The 14,189-nt window shown below is 34.1% G+C and overlaps 3 protein-coding genes across 4 annotated transcripts; 1 reads left to right on the forward strand and 2 right to left on the reverse strand.

Annotated features, from left to right (window-relative positions):
• Positions 1-134: 134 nt before the first annotated feature.
• On the forward strand, positions 135-6,486 carry LOC128186616 (restin homolog). Of its 2 annotated transcripts, XM_052856442.1 has the most exons (7): positions 135-282; positions 1,000-1,186; positions 1,317-1,340; positions 3,987-4,067; positions 4,187-4,376; positions 4,606-4,729; positions 4,899-6,486. In XM_052856442.1, exons 1-7 carry the CDS (start codon positions 262-264, stop codon positions 5,124-5,126), a joined length of 855 nt encoding a protein of 284 aa, XP_052712402.1. In that variant the 5' UTR covers positions 135-261; the 3' UTR covers positions 5,127-6,486. The 2 variants fall into 2 exon arrangements, with proteins under 2 accessions (XP_052712402.1, XP_052712403.1); XM_052856443.1 differs by lacking the exon at positions 1,317-1,340.
• Positions 6,305-8,821, reverse strand: LOC128186617 (ribosome biogenesis protein C1orf109 homolog). Its single transcript, XM_052856444.1, has 4 exons — positions 8,465-8,821; positions 8,182-8,355; positions 7,495-7,610; positions 6,305-7,202 (listed from the first exon to the last, which is right to left on the reverse strand). The coding sequence occupies exons 1-4, from the start codon at positions 8,770-8,772 to the stop codon at positions 7,153-7,155; spliced, it is 648 nt and encodes a 215-aa protein (XP_052712404.1). The 5' UTR covers positions 8,773-8,821; the 3' UTR covers positions 6,305-7,152.
• A 763-nt stretch (positions 8,822-9,584) lies between these two features.
• Positions 9,585-14,133, reverse strand: LOC128188611 (tetratricopeptide repeat protein 5-like). Its single transcript, XM_052859778.1, has 10 exons — positions 13,982-14,133; positions 13,061-13,193; positions 12,347-12,558; positions 11,945-12,092; positions 11,686-11,777; positions 11,386-11,439; positions 11,073-11,219; positions 10,579-10,793; positions 10,252-10,396; positions 9,585-9,892 (listed from the first exon to the last, which is right to left on the reverse strand). Exons 1-10 carry the CDS (start codon positions 14,003-14,005, stop codon positions 9,773-9,775), a joined length of 1,290 nt encoding a protein of 429 aa, XP_052715738.1. The 5' UTR covers positions 14,006-14,133; the 3' UTR covers positions 9,585-9,772.
• Positions 14,134-14,189: the final 56 nt, after the last annotated feature.

A 14,189-nucleotide genomic window follows, 5' to 3' on the forward strand; every position in this document is an offset into this window, starting at 1 on the left:
TGACAAAGGAAAAACAGTTACTACATTGATATTGATTTAATTCAGTAACCCATTGATATAAAATATGCATACAATGATTCTGTAGAGAATTTGACATTTTAACACTATTTATTTTTGGTGTAAGCGGTGAAGACCGGAAGTGCAGCAGGTGCTATGGTGCTTAACAACCAGGACGCCATCAGACCGAGATAAAATTATGTGATCCATTTATATAACTTTCCCTTAGCGTGTCTTGTCTATATATATGTTTCGTTACAAACTATGTCTACCCAAGAACACAAGGTAAATTGTATTTATGACCAGCCAACTTCTCTTAAGATTTTATTGATGTATGAGATTATCATTTCATTGACTTCATATGAAATTAGAGTCTTGATTTAAATGCCGCAGGTATTTTACACTGCTTGAAGTTTAGTCATGGTCGAACTGCTTAGAACCAAACGATACTCTTTTTCATACAATAAACGGCTTTGTTTGTTGATTTAAACTACATCCTCACTGAAACACAGGTCCTTTCCTTTTGTCACAATAAGCTACTTGTTTATCTTAATGTAACCTTCATACCTGAGTTAAAACCAAGACTGCTGTGTTAAGAAGGCAAAGATATTCAAACCTAGCAACCATCAACCATAAAATTCTTCTAAATGGATGTGTTTTCAGTGAAGGAGGTGTATTCATAATTGATGATAATTGCTGAATCTTAGAAAATTAAGTTTTATTCAGAACTATTTTATTTGGGATATTTATTACTGATGGTGTCATATCATCATTCAATTGGTCAAAATGGCTCTGGTTCCAAGATACCGCTTAGTAAGTTCAGTCATCAAGTAATGTTATAGGAAAATTATATGTGGAATTTTTGTTTTTATTTATACAGATTTTTCAATTTTAGACTCTTATTTTTTTTTTAGATTTTTAGAGGAAATTTTCTCTCTAATTCCTAAATCCTTTATTAGAATAGAAAACTTTTGAAGTTTTAACCAAGATTTTCTTTTTCAGTCTGATGTAGATCCTTTTATGTGTACATGTGGTCCCTGTCGGAAATTCTGGAAAGATAATTTCAATGATGCCTCTGACTTGCTTCGTGAGTCCTCATCAAGCAGGGCTCAGAACACAGCTCCTCTCTCCTGTAAAAACAGCATTGTAAAAGTGGGAGACAGAGTCGAAGTTCATGGCAAATATCCTGGTAAGGGCAGGTCCCATATTTTTTCATGTTTGCTTCAATTATCTTACATATTTGTCTTATAAACAAGTTGTCAAATAAATACCGTATTTAGCAATCCTTAAATTTTCAATATACTGATGTGATCTTCCAGTGCATGGATGTCTTGAAACAGCAGGTACTTGTAAATGTGAATTCTCCATTAATACATCACAAGCAAGTGTTGTGTGTCTTCAAAAACTTAATTACTGTTGAGTAAAAAAGTTTTTTATTCCTTTACATGTTTGTTATGACGTCGACTGTACTCAAATAATCTCACAGAAAACACTCATTGATTGACAGCACCAAGACTTTATTGTTACTAGGTTAAGTGAACAAATTAACATTGAATTTGCCAAGTTCAATGGAGTTATAATTCACGAGTTCAAGGTCAAGCACATAAAACACCCGATGCGCTCTTTTTTAGCTGAAAACCTCTGTAAAATCTATGACGAGTCTGATGTCAGTCAGAAAACTTTGGGTAAGTGAGTAGTGTTGGTATAAATGTACCTGTGTTTAGTGAGTTTGGGGGTGCATATATATCATTAGGATAGCACCAACATTTTCCTCCAGTAGCAGGTTTTGTTGTTGTATTCTGGAAAAGTCATTGAACTACATTAATTACTGTTCAATTAGAATGAGATGTTTATCTACAAACAATCTAGAAATCCACACGCATATCACTAATTAGATGTCGAACTTTGTTGAAGATGTAAAACAATTAATATTATTTGTTGCTAAAAATTGATTTTACCATGCTGACCGTCTTAAATATATGTAGACAATATTTTGTTTATGATCAATTCATGCATAAAAAATTATACCACTTTAATGTTGTGAATTTTATTCAGTTCTTGATTATTTCAAGTCAGTAGTGCATTCATTCTTCAATGTGTTGGTTTGTTACTAGATTTCTTTGGTTTGATAAAGGTTTGATTAATGAAATATTGAACCAGTATCAGATATCTGGTAAATAGCGTGTGGGTAGCAGACTTTTGTTCAAAGCTTTAGAAGTACTGGCAATCACTTTTTATTTTGTTGCACATGTGCATAATCTGGTATGGTATTGCATTTGAGATAGTGTAGAGATAGTGTAGTCCAGCTGTTGGATTACCTCTGCTCCTACTATAGCTGGTGAACTAAATTTTTGAAGAAACACACGTTTCAAATTGTTTAATTGTGGGATTTTATTCCAGTCATGTCAAGAAAACAGCATGAAATTTGTCCCATTGCCTGTAAATTCAGGGGCACATGTCTGCTGCATTGCAACTTGAAATTAAATCAAAGACCGACACCTGCCTAGAAGGACATATTCAAAATTTACAAATGAAAGAATAAACTAATTCCCTAGACATCTTGTTTGAATTATGGATTAATATTTAAAAAGGGCTCCAAGGAATCTTAACCCAATTTATGGTTTATGGAACGCATTATGTCAGTTACTCTTCAATCTAAATAAAGGCTACTCCAGGTGTAATAGGTGAAAAAGTTACCTTGAAGCCAAATCAATTGCCTGTATTTTAATTTTTATCTACAAGGGCGATTGCGGCATGCCCAAACTTAAATGTCTTATGTACTGAGTAATACCTATTCACTATGCTTTCACATGTGTCTGCATATATTGTACAGAGGTTCTGCTGCAGTCCATAAATTGTTAATGTTTTTTTCATTATCAGATTCAGCCGACCCTGTCTTTGACTGATAGGGTACTAATTACACATAGGAATGAAAAGTGCCCAGGTTTCTCTCTGATATCAATGCTAAACACAGTTATTTAGGGCTTTAACCTTTCTTTTACATTTTATCAGGGTTGCATAAATAAGGAAGTTAAAATCAACATTGTGCATAAGCTAGAATATATCCATTTCCTTCCAATCTGATGTATCAAGCTGATTGAATTTGACACAGAGGCCGGATCTTCAATTTTTAATGTAAAAAAAACCTCCATCAGTTTCCTGTTATTAATGCAGGTATATTAGGGCACCACCCTGCAATTCCCCTGTAACGATCAACCTTCACCATCCATCTATCCATTTGAAATCACTAAGTCAATTAGCTTATTTATTTTCCTAATGGCCCAATCTGGCTTTTACTTCACCACAGAGTACCTTTTGATAAACTTAAGGGCATAACTTTGAACAAGTTTCCAGGTTAGGGTCTGAGCAGACCTGCATAAAACCCCTGTCAGGACCATATTTCTCTCCCCTTACCCAAAATTGGTTCATACTTCAACTATCAAGTGCACTTGGATAAATGACGTACAGTGACTTTCAACCATATTTCTAGGACATAGGTTAAGGTCACATAAAATCTATTTGAAAAATCTTTGTCAGAACCATATTTTCTCCTCCTTTGGCCCTATCTGACTGAGACATGCTTCACATAAAGAGTGTTTGTTTTGAACACGAACCAAGTTTCCAGGTCAATGGTGAATGTCATAGCACTGATCCTTAAAAAGGTTTTGGACCATATTTTCTCTTTCTTTGGTCAAGTCTAGCTCAGACTTTACAAATGACTGCCCTCAGGTAAGAGAGTGGAGTGCAGTAACCTTGAACCATGCTTTTATGTTAAAGTTCAAGGTCACGCATAGAACTCTGTGCAAAGTCCTTATCTGAACCAAAATTTTATTACTCCCTTCAGTCATATATGCCCCATACTGCACCTGTAGAGTGCCTGTTGGATATATATAGGATATGTAGAGATCTTGAACTCAATTTTTAAGTCAACATCAAAGCAAGGTCCTCTTTTAATTTGAACCTGTAACATCTTGCTCTTGATTTGACAGGTACTGTGAAGTTTGTCGGGGTCATTGATGATAACGCTATAGCACCCAACCTGTACGTAGGAGTAAAGCTTGATGACAATGGTAAGTTGACTTGTAACTCAAGAAAATTGAGGGAATTTTAAGAATTGCTATGATATTGAATATAAGCTTTATGTTCAGAGTTCAAATTTTGGTACATTAATATAATACTTTTATTTCAGTAAATTCTGTTCACAATGGTTTGTACAAGGGTAAACGCTACTTCCACTGTACCCCAGGACATGGGGCAATGGTGAAGTACACGGAGGTCAAGCCCTTAAAGACCCCCAGTAAAACTCCCCCGGTCAAAAACAACTACATGTTCCCGAGCTGGGACGAGGTCAAAATGCGCCGGAAACAGAGGAACGAAAAGTTAGTGACAATGAAAATGTTGAACTCTCCTGTAAATTGCAAAAATAAAGTTGTTGCAAATAAAAGTTAGTTTACATTTATAGTTCAAAAGTTGATTAGTTTATTAATAATGAAATTCTAATTCTAATTAATGTAATAATAGAATTCTACTTTTGTAACAAAAATTTTATCTAATTCTTTGATGTGATTTCAATTTCTGATAGTAAAAATAAGTCTGATTTTATTACAGGTTAGCTGAAATTTATGCCAAAGCAGGTGTATCCCCCACTCCATCCATGTTTAGTGACAACTCCCATAGATCCAAATCCGAGCCAGTGATAAACATTGGCGACCCTAATGACATTGCCATAAGGGTAGGTATAATGTATAATATAAATGAATCACTTTTTAACCACTTTTCAAGATAGGATTGTTTATTTTGATTTCTGCTTTAATGTGTTTCTTTTTTATATTGCATGTACATGTATTAGAAATAAGGTATGCTAAAAAAAGCAAAATTTGATAAGAACGTTTATCTTCAAGGACCAGGAGCGACGGAGGAAAGCTGAGCTTCAAAAACAGAAGGTACAGGAAGAGGACTTTGAGAAAAACGAACTCCGCAGAATACGTCAACAATTCGGCACTGGACAGGAAGCCGATCGCATGGCACAGACATTACTCAAACTACAACGAGCCTATCAGGAGGGTCTCCAACTGACCAATCGCAGAGGAACTCATTTTGAAATTAACAATGCCGATGATGATTACTGAGAGATGTCAGCTTAATATCAATATTACAACCACTTAATTACACTTCAATATTTTGACATTTTAGGCTGAACAGAAATGTTAATTAAAAAAAATTATGACCAGTTTTGAAGTTGATGAAGGGTATAAATTTCTTTTTTTTGATATTTTGTTGTAAAATAATCATTAAAGGGTTATGAACTGTGCTATTTTGAACAAAAATTGATAGACGAGGGAGCTTATTGATAAAAAATTGCAGTTTCGTATCAGTTAGAAAGCATCTGAGGACTTTGATCAGTATTAGTGCTGGCTATAGCTAGTTTCATGCAATAAGCTGCAACCCATTGTTGCTCTTGTATTATTGTTGATTTTATTAATTTATGAAGAGTGCAATTGATTAATTAAAAGTGACTGAACGTTAATCATGCTTTTTGAACCTTGGAAAGAACATTACCAAAGGATTCAGTCATGAATGAATCATTCAGTTGTTGCAGCTGAATTAATAATATATTATTAATAGTAATAATGAATAAAAAATCAGTATCCAGGTAGTGTACATATCTGTAACAAAATACAGGTATAGATGAATAAGCTGCTTAAAGTTTCTGAGTTTTAAACTAAACCATTTTAACATTAACAAGGTGTGACTGTATGCAAACATTGAGATATTAAAGTGTGAGATCTGAATCTTGCAGGGAAATATAATGGCCAGTTATTTCTCTGTTTTACCTAAATTCTCATTATGTAATTGAAAGAAAATATTTGAATGACATGATTATGAATTAAAATATGAACCCATACAGAACACTTGATGAAAAATTTGGAGTGATTGTATTTTTTTACCACATCGATTTAATCTTTTAGGCTTCCCCATTGTTTTTTTTTTTCAAGCTTTAAAATTTTCTTCTGTGGTGGGCACTTTTGATAAAGCTAGTTGTTTCAATGAATCTTAATTTATTTCTTCTTTCATTTTTTTAAAATGTGCAGTATATAGGTATTTTGAATCTTGTGCATCAAACAACAACACCCGCTGGAGAAAAATAGACAAATGGAAACTCATGTCTTGCAAACTTTCTGTGATACAATTGTTGTTGAAGTAAACATGTTAAAAATGTAAAAGAGTCAAAATATTTTTGATTGCCTTTTAATATATTATAAAATGTAAAACCACAAAAATATGAAATGTACACATTTTTTCAATTAATTATCTGTATATTTATCATATCGGATAACTTTCTAACAAAAATGTCACAATTTATGTTACAATTACGATATAGACATGTACCAAATCTCACAATTCATGTTTTGTGTATTGACTATACATTCAATGTATGTTATGACTTTTTGAGATGTTTTTAAGTATTAAAATCTGCGCATATTGAGATTCTTTGCCTTTAATTACTACTTCTGCAATTTTAAAGATGCATGAATTTGCAAAACCTTTCTCTAACCAATTACACACAAAGGATCTGTGTATCTCTGGTTTCTGTGGTGCTTAGTGAATGAGTGTTGTTGACTACCCCTGGATGAGACACCAGGCCCTGGGGCCATAAAACTTAAACAAGCTCACTTTTGATCTAAGTCTCACTTTTCTACTATACATTCCTTGTGGAAAAGTGAGACTGAGATCAAAAGTGAGCTCATCTAAGTTGTATGGCCCCGGGGCCAGGCCCAAGGATCATGAAACGATCCTTAAGCCAGTCCATCATAGGTTAACCCCCATCATAAGGTGGTACCTAATTGCAGCTGGGTCGTCTAAGATAAATATATAAAGTGCCTTGTCTATAGACACAATACACAACATCATATGACTGCAAATGGGCTCAAACTAGCAACCTTTGGGTTACTATTCTAACACCTATGACCACTGAGCCATGTGCTCCACAAAGATATTTGTAAGCTCGTGCATTTTGAATAGTTCTCATACATGTATAAAGTCTGAGTGAACACAGGTATGCAACAGATATCCCTAATATCCAGCTTGGGCCTTTAATTGAACAGTATGACCACTGGAATGTACAGTCTTTATATGGCTGGAGATTCTCTGAAATCAGGTCACAATCTTCATATCCAAAAAGAATTCCAAGAAAGATAAATAACCTGAAACCAAACATGTACTCGTGTATACTGGCATATATCTTAATGCTACAGTGTAAAGCATTGAATATATGTTTACTAGGAATAAATACCAGCATTAACCTTCCAATTCTACCAGTATATAAAAAGTTCTAGAGTAAAAGTAACAGATAATTATATTGATACTTTACTTCACTGACTTTCACATCATTAAGATACAGCACATGCTACTAGAAAATATGTACAAGTAAAATTGTCCTGCAGTAAAAATAAATTGTTACAGAGACCAAAAAGATTTAAGTCGCCATAACCTTACCATTCACGGTCTGATGAAGCCCAGTGTCCTCATTCTCCCACTGCTTATACAGAACAGAATCCTGGTCCTTTACAGCAATGGAAAGCTTGTCAAGTAGGTGCTTTCTTACAGAATGTCTCAGGAAGTCAAGGATTTTATGTCCAAGTAGGAATGTATATTTACTTCTATTTTAACAATTACCGGGTAGTCTATTTTTTGTAATAAGTGATTAATATCTAACATACCTTGAAGTGTAAATCAGACTGAAAATTATCCCCTGACAAACAAATAAAACAGTTTCTTTTTAAAGATGAAGAGAATTGATCTCCTTTCTCTAAAGATACATATCTTTGATAATTGATAGCCAATGGTTTTCGTCCACTCTCCTGCCCATAATGGAGAGTCTTGGCTAGAGAAGATATAATGTTACAAGACTTGTACTTGAAGAGAATATGTCTCAGTTTTCAGAATATATGTCAACAAACCCATGGTTATAAGCACTTTTAGTCTGGTTCATTACATCCTAACGAGTATCAAATTACAGTGTTATATTTATAGCGTGAATGAATATGGATTTTCAATAAGTTAGCGTGGATTTGTTTTAGCGCATTTTTGAATTGATGTATTTTTACACATACATACATTGCTAGTAATTGCGTTAATGTCTTGGATAAATCTGCAGACTTCTAGACTTCTAAATAAGGATACTGCTTCATCATTAAGCATTCTATGTCTTGTAACCACTCCATCATTTCAATAACAGATGGACATGTTGGGGACCTCTTAGTTATCAGATTCAAGTCCTCACAAACTGTGTTGTACAGGGTCTGACATCTCTCGTTCTGTTTCACTACCTTATCACAAACCTCTTTACAGATGTCACTACAAATATAAAGATATCAAAATTTGCAAAATTACGAAATATTTAGTAAATGATAAATTTTAAATTGATATGCATTTGTACAAATTTCTATGGATTAAATAAACATACACAACAGAAAAAAGATGAGTCATATGGTTGTCGATTTCTTTGTCTATTTTGAACATAAGTTTTTCTTTCACATTTGGGAATTTCTGAGTAATTTCTTGCAATCCCTGAGCTTGCACACAGCAGTGGCGCTGCTCTGACAGGTTCCTCACACTGTTCAACTGATGCTGGGAACCTTGTATTGCTTCATTCCACACTTTTAAATTTGTTTTCACAACTGTAAATGCCTTTTGAAGCTGCTGCAGCAGTTTTGTAGTTCGTGGGTTCTCCCTCCATGTTTCATTAAAATCATACTCCATGATTGCACTCATTAAATGTTTTCATGTTTCACTCATTAAATGTTTTCATGTTTCTCCACATACAAACACATGTCATTTACAAAGTGAAAGTAGATATGTGGATCTCGATCCCGACCACAAAAATAAAATTTCCTTTGAAATGGCTAAATAAATCAAAGTACTGAAGTACTGAAAGCCAGGCTCTCTTGGTGTGTCTTTATGCATATTGTGTAGTAAAGACTGAAAATATCTCTCTCTCTCTCTCATGCTTTTAATGTCGGCAAAGCATCAGAGAGCGACCAAATTTTGTAAGCTGCTATACACAAAAAATACGTCTATCTAGTAGAAGTAAAAAAGTTCAACAGTTACTGCCTTGAATTTTGCAACAAGCATTATATATTCAATCCCCATTTCTTCATCGCGCAGCAAAGTAGTTCATGGAAATTCATGTGCATTGTATGTGTCCAAAATGCATAGTAATGTTTTAAAAACACGTTATTAATAAGAAAACTAAAAAAGATAGACAATTCATTCGAAATTTAAAAAAAAGAAACAAACTGCCAACACTTTTGACAAAACGTGGCTCTTTGTGTAACTATATTTGGTATAGCCGAAGCTTTACCTTGACGCTGTTTGGTTTTTTGTTTACTTTTGAAGTTGTGCTATTTATAGTAACATTGGCGATTTGCCTGCCTATAGCCAGGACTCTGCTTTCAGCAGAGCTGGCTAAAAACTGATCACTTTGATATTTTCGAATAAATTTCACACAACTTTAACAAAAAATGCATAGGAAATACAATCATGATCATGGCATAGATAAGAAAGAGAAAAAAACCAACAAAATGTCATGGAAAATTTTTTATTGCAAATAAATTAATGCAAGGAATTGCCCTGCATTTTAGTACATTTATTAAAATATCAATCTAATGGTAATGACGAATTTTCACAGAAATGCTTTACGCATGATGATACAGTCCATTTAGAGCTACATGTAGCTGTAAGATGATCAGTTTTTTATGAACGTTGAGATGAATCAGTCACACATGGCATGCACTGCCAGAACTGAAGGAGCTTGTTTGTCAATCCCAAACTTTTTCCCGTTCACGACTAACACAATTGGTGAATTCACTCGAATGCTTCTAAAGTCAAATTCCTGCGGGTAATAGAAAATTTAAAAAAAATTAACTGTCATAAAAAATATTAATTATTAATTAACATGATTAGTGCAATTTACAATAATTTTTTACTCTTTAAACTTAATAAATTTTATATGAAAAGCATATCAATTCAAATTTTGGGAAAAGTTAAAATCCAAAATGATTGATGATAAAGAAATTCTGATATTTGAAATGCTAGCTATCACCAGTGTATGTTTTTGGACATTAAATGAAATGCAATGTCTGGTAACAATTAATTTTTCTTTATTCAAAAGCAACTGATCTACTACTGCTAAATGTAAGTAAAATACATGTACTTCTATCATGAAATGACCTATGTAATACAGTAACTGACCTGGTTTTTATGGTTGACCTTGACATTTTGCAGGTAAGGTTCAGGAATAGCAACACTGTCCCCTATTTTGACCCCGCTCCCCTGAGCGATGTTGTACACAGTCACCGGTAAGCAAATCTCATCATCGTCCACCATACAAAACGTACTGAAAGGTATAAACAACCTCTATGTCAAAATCCCATGCTGTTCTATTGAACTGCTCTTGATGGCTAAATTAAATTTGTTCATAAAATTATCAAGTATCTCATATTCTGTTAATTTTATAATATAGAAAAAAGAAAAATGTTAAGAGATCAAATATATTTCTCCATGCATATATTAACTTACAAAGGCACGGGTTCACTGGTTGCTATGGTACAGACAACCTTGCCCAGAATGACCTTATTGTGGTTGACTTCTGCCTTCAGTTCACTGAATTTACACTTGCTTAAATCCACTGATTTTCCTAGTGGGCTGGTATAAGTACCTCCGCTGTACGGCCCAAGGTCCGAGGATTTTAATCCCTCAATCATAGTCTGCAACCTTTTGGGTTTTATTTTGCCCTAAAATGAAGACAAAATACATTTATTTATAAGGCTTTTACAAGATGTAAACAACAAACAATACACCATGCCAATAAGCACCTAAATTTATGCATATTCTTACATTTACACTAAATAAATTAATAAACTCATGATTAATTGAATCTCTCTCAACTTCAAGTCTTTAGGAGAAAAAGTATTGCTATTTCAAGGGAGATAACTTCCCTCTTTAATAAAAAAGATTGTAAGTGTAAGATTTGATAGCATGCTCCTATAATTGTATCACTGAGAGGATATTACCTTGGCTTGAGTCAGCTCTTTCACATTAGATAGGAAGGTCAGGAGATGTGCCTCTTGGGTTTGGGGGTCAGGCCAGCTAGGGTCCAGTTGGGACGCCCGGGAAAACCCAGCCAAGGCCTGGGGGTAGTTCTCCTCATATTTGTAGGCCTGGAATTATGTTAAAGATAAAATCAACTATGATGCTAAGCATGAAACATATGTCTCATCATTTAAATCTGGATATTTGTAATACTGTCACTAACACATACATGTATATTGTTGCAAAAAGTATTGCACAAAAATGTACATGTACCGGTACATGTAGTAAGCTTACCACAGCTCGGTTAAAATGCAGGTCAGGGTTATCTCTTGCAACTGGGTCTTTTTCCTGTGAAATTGAAAATGTAGAATTAATGGCCTTAAACATTAGAATTAAAATTGCTGCATTACCAATTTTAAAAAATACATTTTTCTTAAAAATAATGCATTTATAGCCAGTAAGAAATAAGAATAGAAGTAAGAATAGATATCTATTACAATCAGTTTTAACATCATTAGTACTGTGGCATATATTTCTACAAAAGTCTAAATTATTAGTATGTTTCTATCAAAGTCAGAGGATTCAGTCACTCACTGCTTGGGCATAAGCTTTCATGCTTTGATCCAAAGCTTGTGATGCTTGGCCAACAGCAAAGAAAAGAGACATGTAGGCATTTCCTAAAATCACTGCAAAGTCAAAATATTCATTTTGTAATTTAAGACTACGAGTAAAATACATGTACATACATGTACTAGAATTGAAGAGGAATAATGTAGAGCCCAAATATTAAAGTATGGCACAATGATATATACATGTTCATACATGTATTACTGAGGTTTTAGTAAGTGCATACACCATGAAGTTCCATCTTGAATGTCCATCTGTACTGCTTCTTTGGCTTTTTCCACACTCTCCTCTACCTGCTTAGCTCGTTCGGATGGATTTCCTCCTATCTGCCGTAACACCATTGACAAGTTACGTAAGGATATTTTATTCTTTGACTGAAAGAAATCAACATGAAATTAACACCCATATACTACGATACTAGTATTCATATTAAATGAATATGAGAAAATATGTAATCCATTACACCATTTTTATCAATAGTGAATACACAGGTAGCATGAATTTATACAGTGTATATATATTGCAATGAATGGATTTACTCTGCTACACATTACCAGAAAAGGATAAAAAAATTAAGGAATAAATCAAAATCAAAGGTATTTTTCTAAATTTCATATTTGTTCCTTACATGATTCAAGGCTCCCGTGAAGCAATTTTTGGCCAAAGGAACTTTTCCTTTTTTCCAGTAGTTTTCTCCCAACTGGTTCCAGGCCTCCACTAGCTTGGGGTCGAGCTTGACAGCTTTGGACAGAGCTTCCTCGGCCTCAGGGCTGTAGGAGGGGAGGACATTCAGGGTTTTACCTTGTAGCATGAAGAACACTGCCTTGTCATTGATGCTGTCTGAAAAAGAGGAAAGTTTAAAACCGCAATCCATGAAGCACGAAAAAAAAACTGCAAATATTTTTCTGCTTAATAGAAAACTAAAGCAGTCCATGCAGGGATATTTTCCTCTCGCCAAGGCTCGGGGATAGAAAACACACAACTTCACTTTACAGGGATAAGTACTGGTAATTGTGTTTAAAAGAATTCTAGTGGCAAGTAAAGAGATAACATATATGGTAAAATGTCTGAGCAATATTTTGAATTAATTTTTTGCATTGAATGTATCAGAATATAAGGTTAATCAGTCGAAAGCTTGCACAATTTTTTGTGCCCAATAAGTTGCAGGATTTTTGGGATGAACTTCAGCTCAACTGCATGTCAACCCGAATTTTCCCATAGAGCTAAAAACCTGCAGCTATGTGCCTACTTTGCACTTACTGTATAATTTTATTTTCCTCTGTTATGTAAAATAACCATCAAAATGACACAAGAATAATTGAACTGAATATGGTAACTATACCTTTATGAGTTTCCAGTGCTTGCAATGTTTCCTTCATAAGTTTACTGACTTCTTCTGTTTTCTGTGCTGCCTTCTCAATTCCATGGTTTTCAACAAAATGGTCTCTAAACTTATACAATTTGTCCACTTCTTTCTGAAATGCAATAGAGTAAACAGTTCTAAAAAAATCAATATAAAAATAAAGAGGTATCGCTTTCTTAAAAGTTAAAACTAAATCATTACTATTGTATAACAGCATACATGTATCTTAGCTTGCTGACATAATGCAACAGTAAGGAAAGTAAGCTCTAAAACCCAGTTTGCAGGAATAAGAAGGAGCTTGACAGCATGTCAGCATTCCTTCTAGCTCCCATAGTGCTATACCAAAACTGACTGAACTTTCACACATAATTTATGGTTCATGAGGTTTGTAAACTCAGTACTTGAGTATTGCACATACTTTGGTGGAAACCTACTTGCCTCCAGTTCTTTGCATTCTGTCGAGTGACAAAACAAAGCAAGAGAAAGTATAACTCTATGACGTCATAGTTAACAAGTACTATATTTCCTGCGATGAATTGTAACGGTGGATCAAGTATCTGGCTCTGCATGTTATGTGTAATTAGTAACGTTACTTGCTATTAAGTATTTCAGAGTAATTAAGCCATGTCCTCTCTGCTAATAAGTTTATGTTTTAACTCTTTGTGCAAGCTAGTGTTGGTTTGTCGATGGGAGGTACTTTACAATGGTGTGCGACATGAAGTTTCCACTGTGCTAACCCTAAACAGTCACATTGTAAAACATAATATAATACATACCCTGTAGATGACCATTATCTATTAATTCAACTTACCATTTCCAAAATTTAACTATAGAAAGTTGACCTAAAAAATCTATATTAAATTTAGTATGTGCTTGTTTACAGATTCGGATGTATATTACCGTAACGATTTCCAAACTCGACATTTTGGTAGGTTGTGTTGATTTTAAACCATGTGCCGTGTTTCTGTCATAACTTGTTTACCATCTTTGGAAGTGTTTCCAGGCATGAACAAGTTTGGAGAATCGAGTTTTATGAAACATCGAACCCGATAAAATTTAAAGCGATACAAGCGATTAATCAGTTCTAAATTTTTTATATCTTTATGAT

This window comes from Crassostrea angulata, chromosome 6, assembly GCF_025612915.1.
Source record: "Crassostrea angulata isolate pt1a10 chromosome 6, ASM2561291v2, whole genome shotgun sequence".
Classification (NCBI taxonomy): domain Eukaryota; kingdom Metazoa; phylum Mollusca; class Bivalvia; order Ostreida; family Ostreidae; genus Magallana; species Magallana angulata.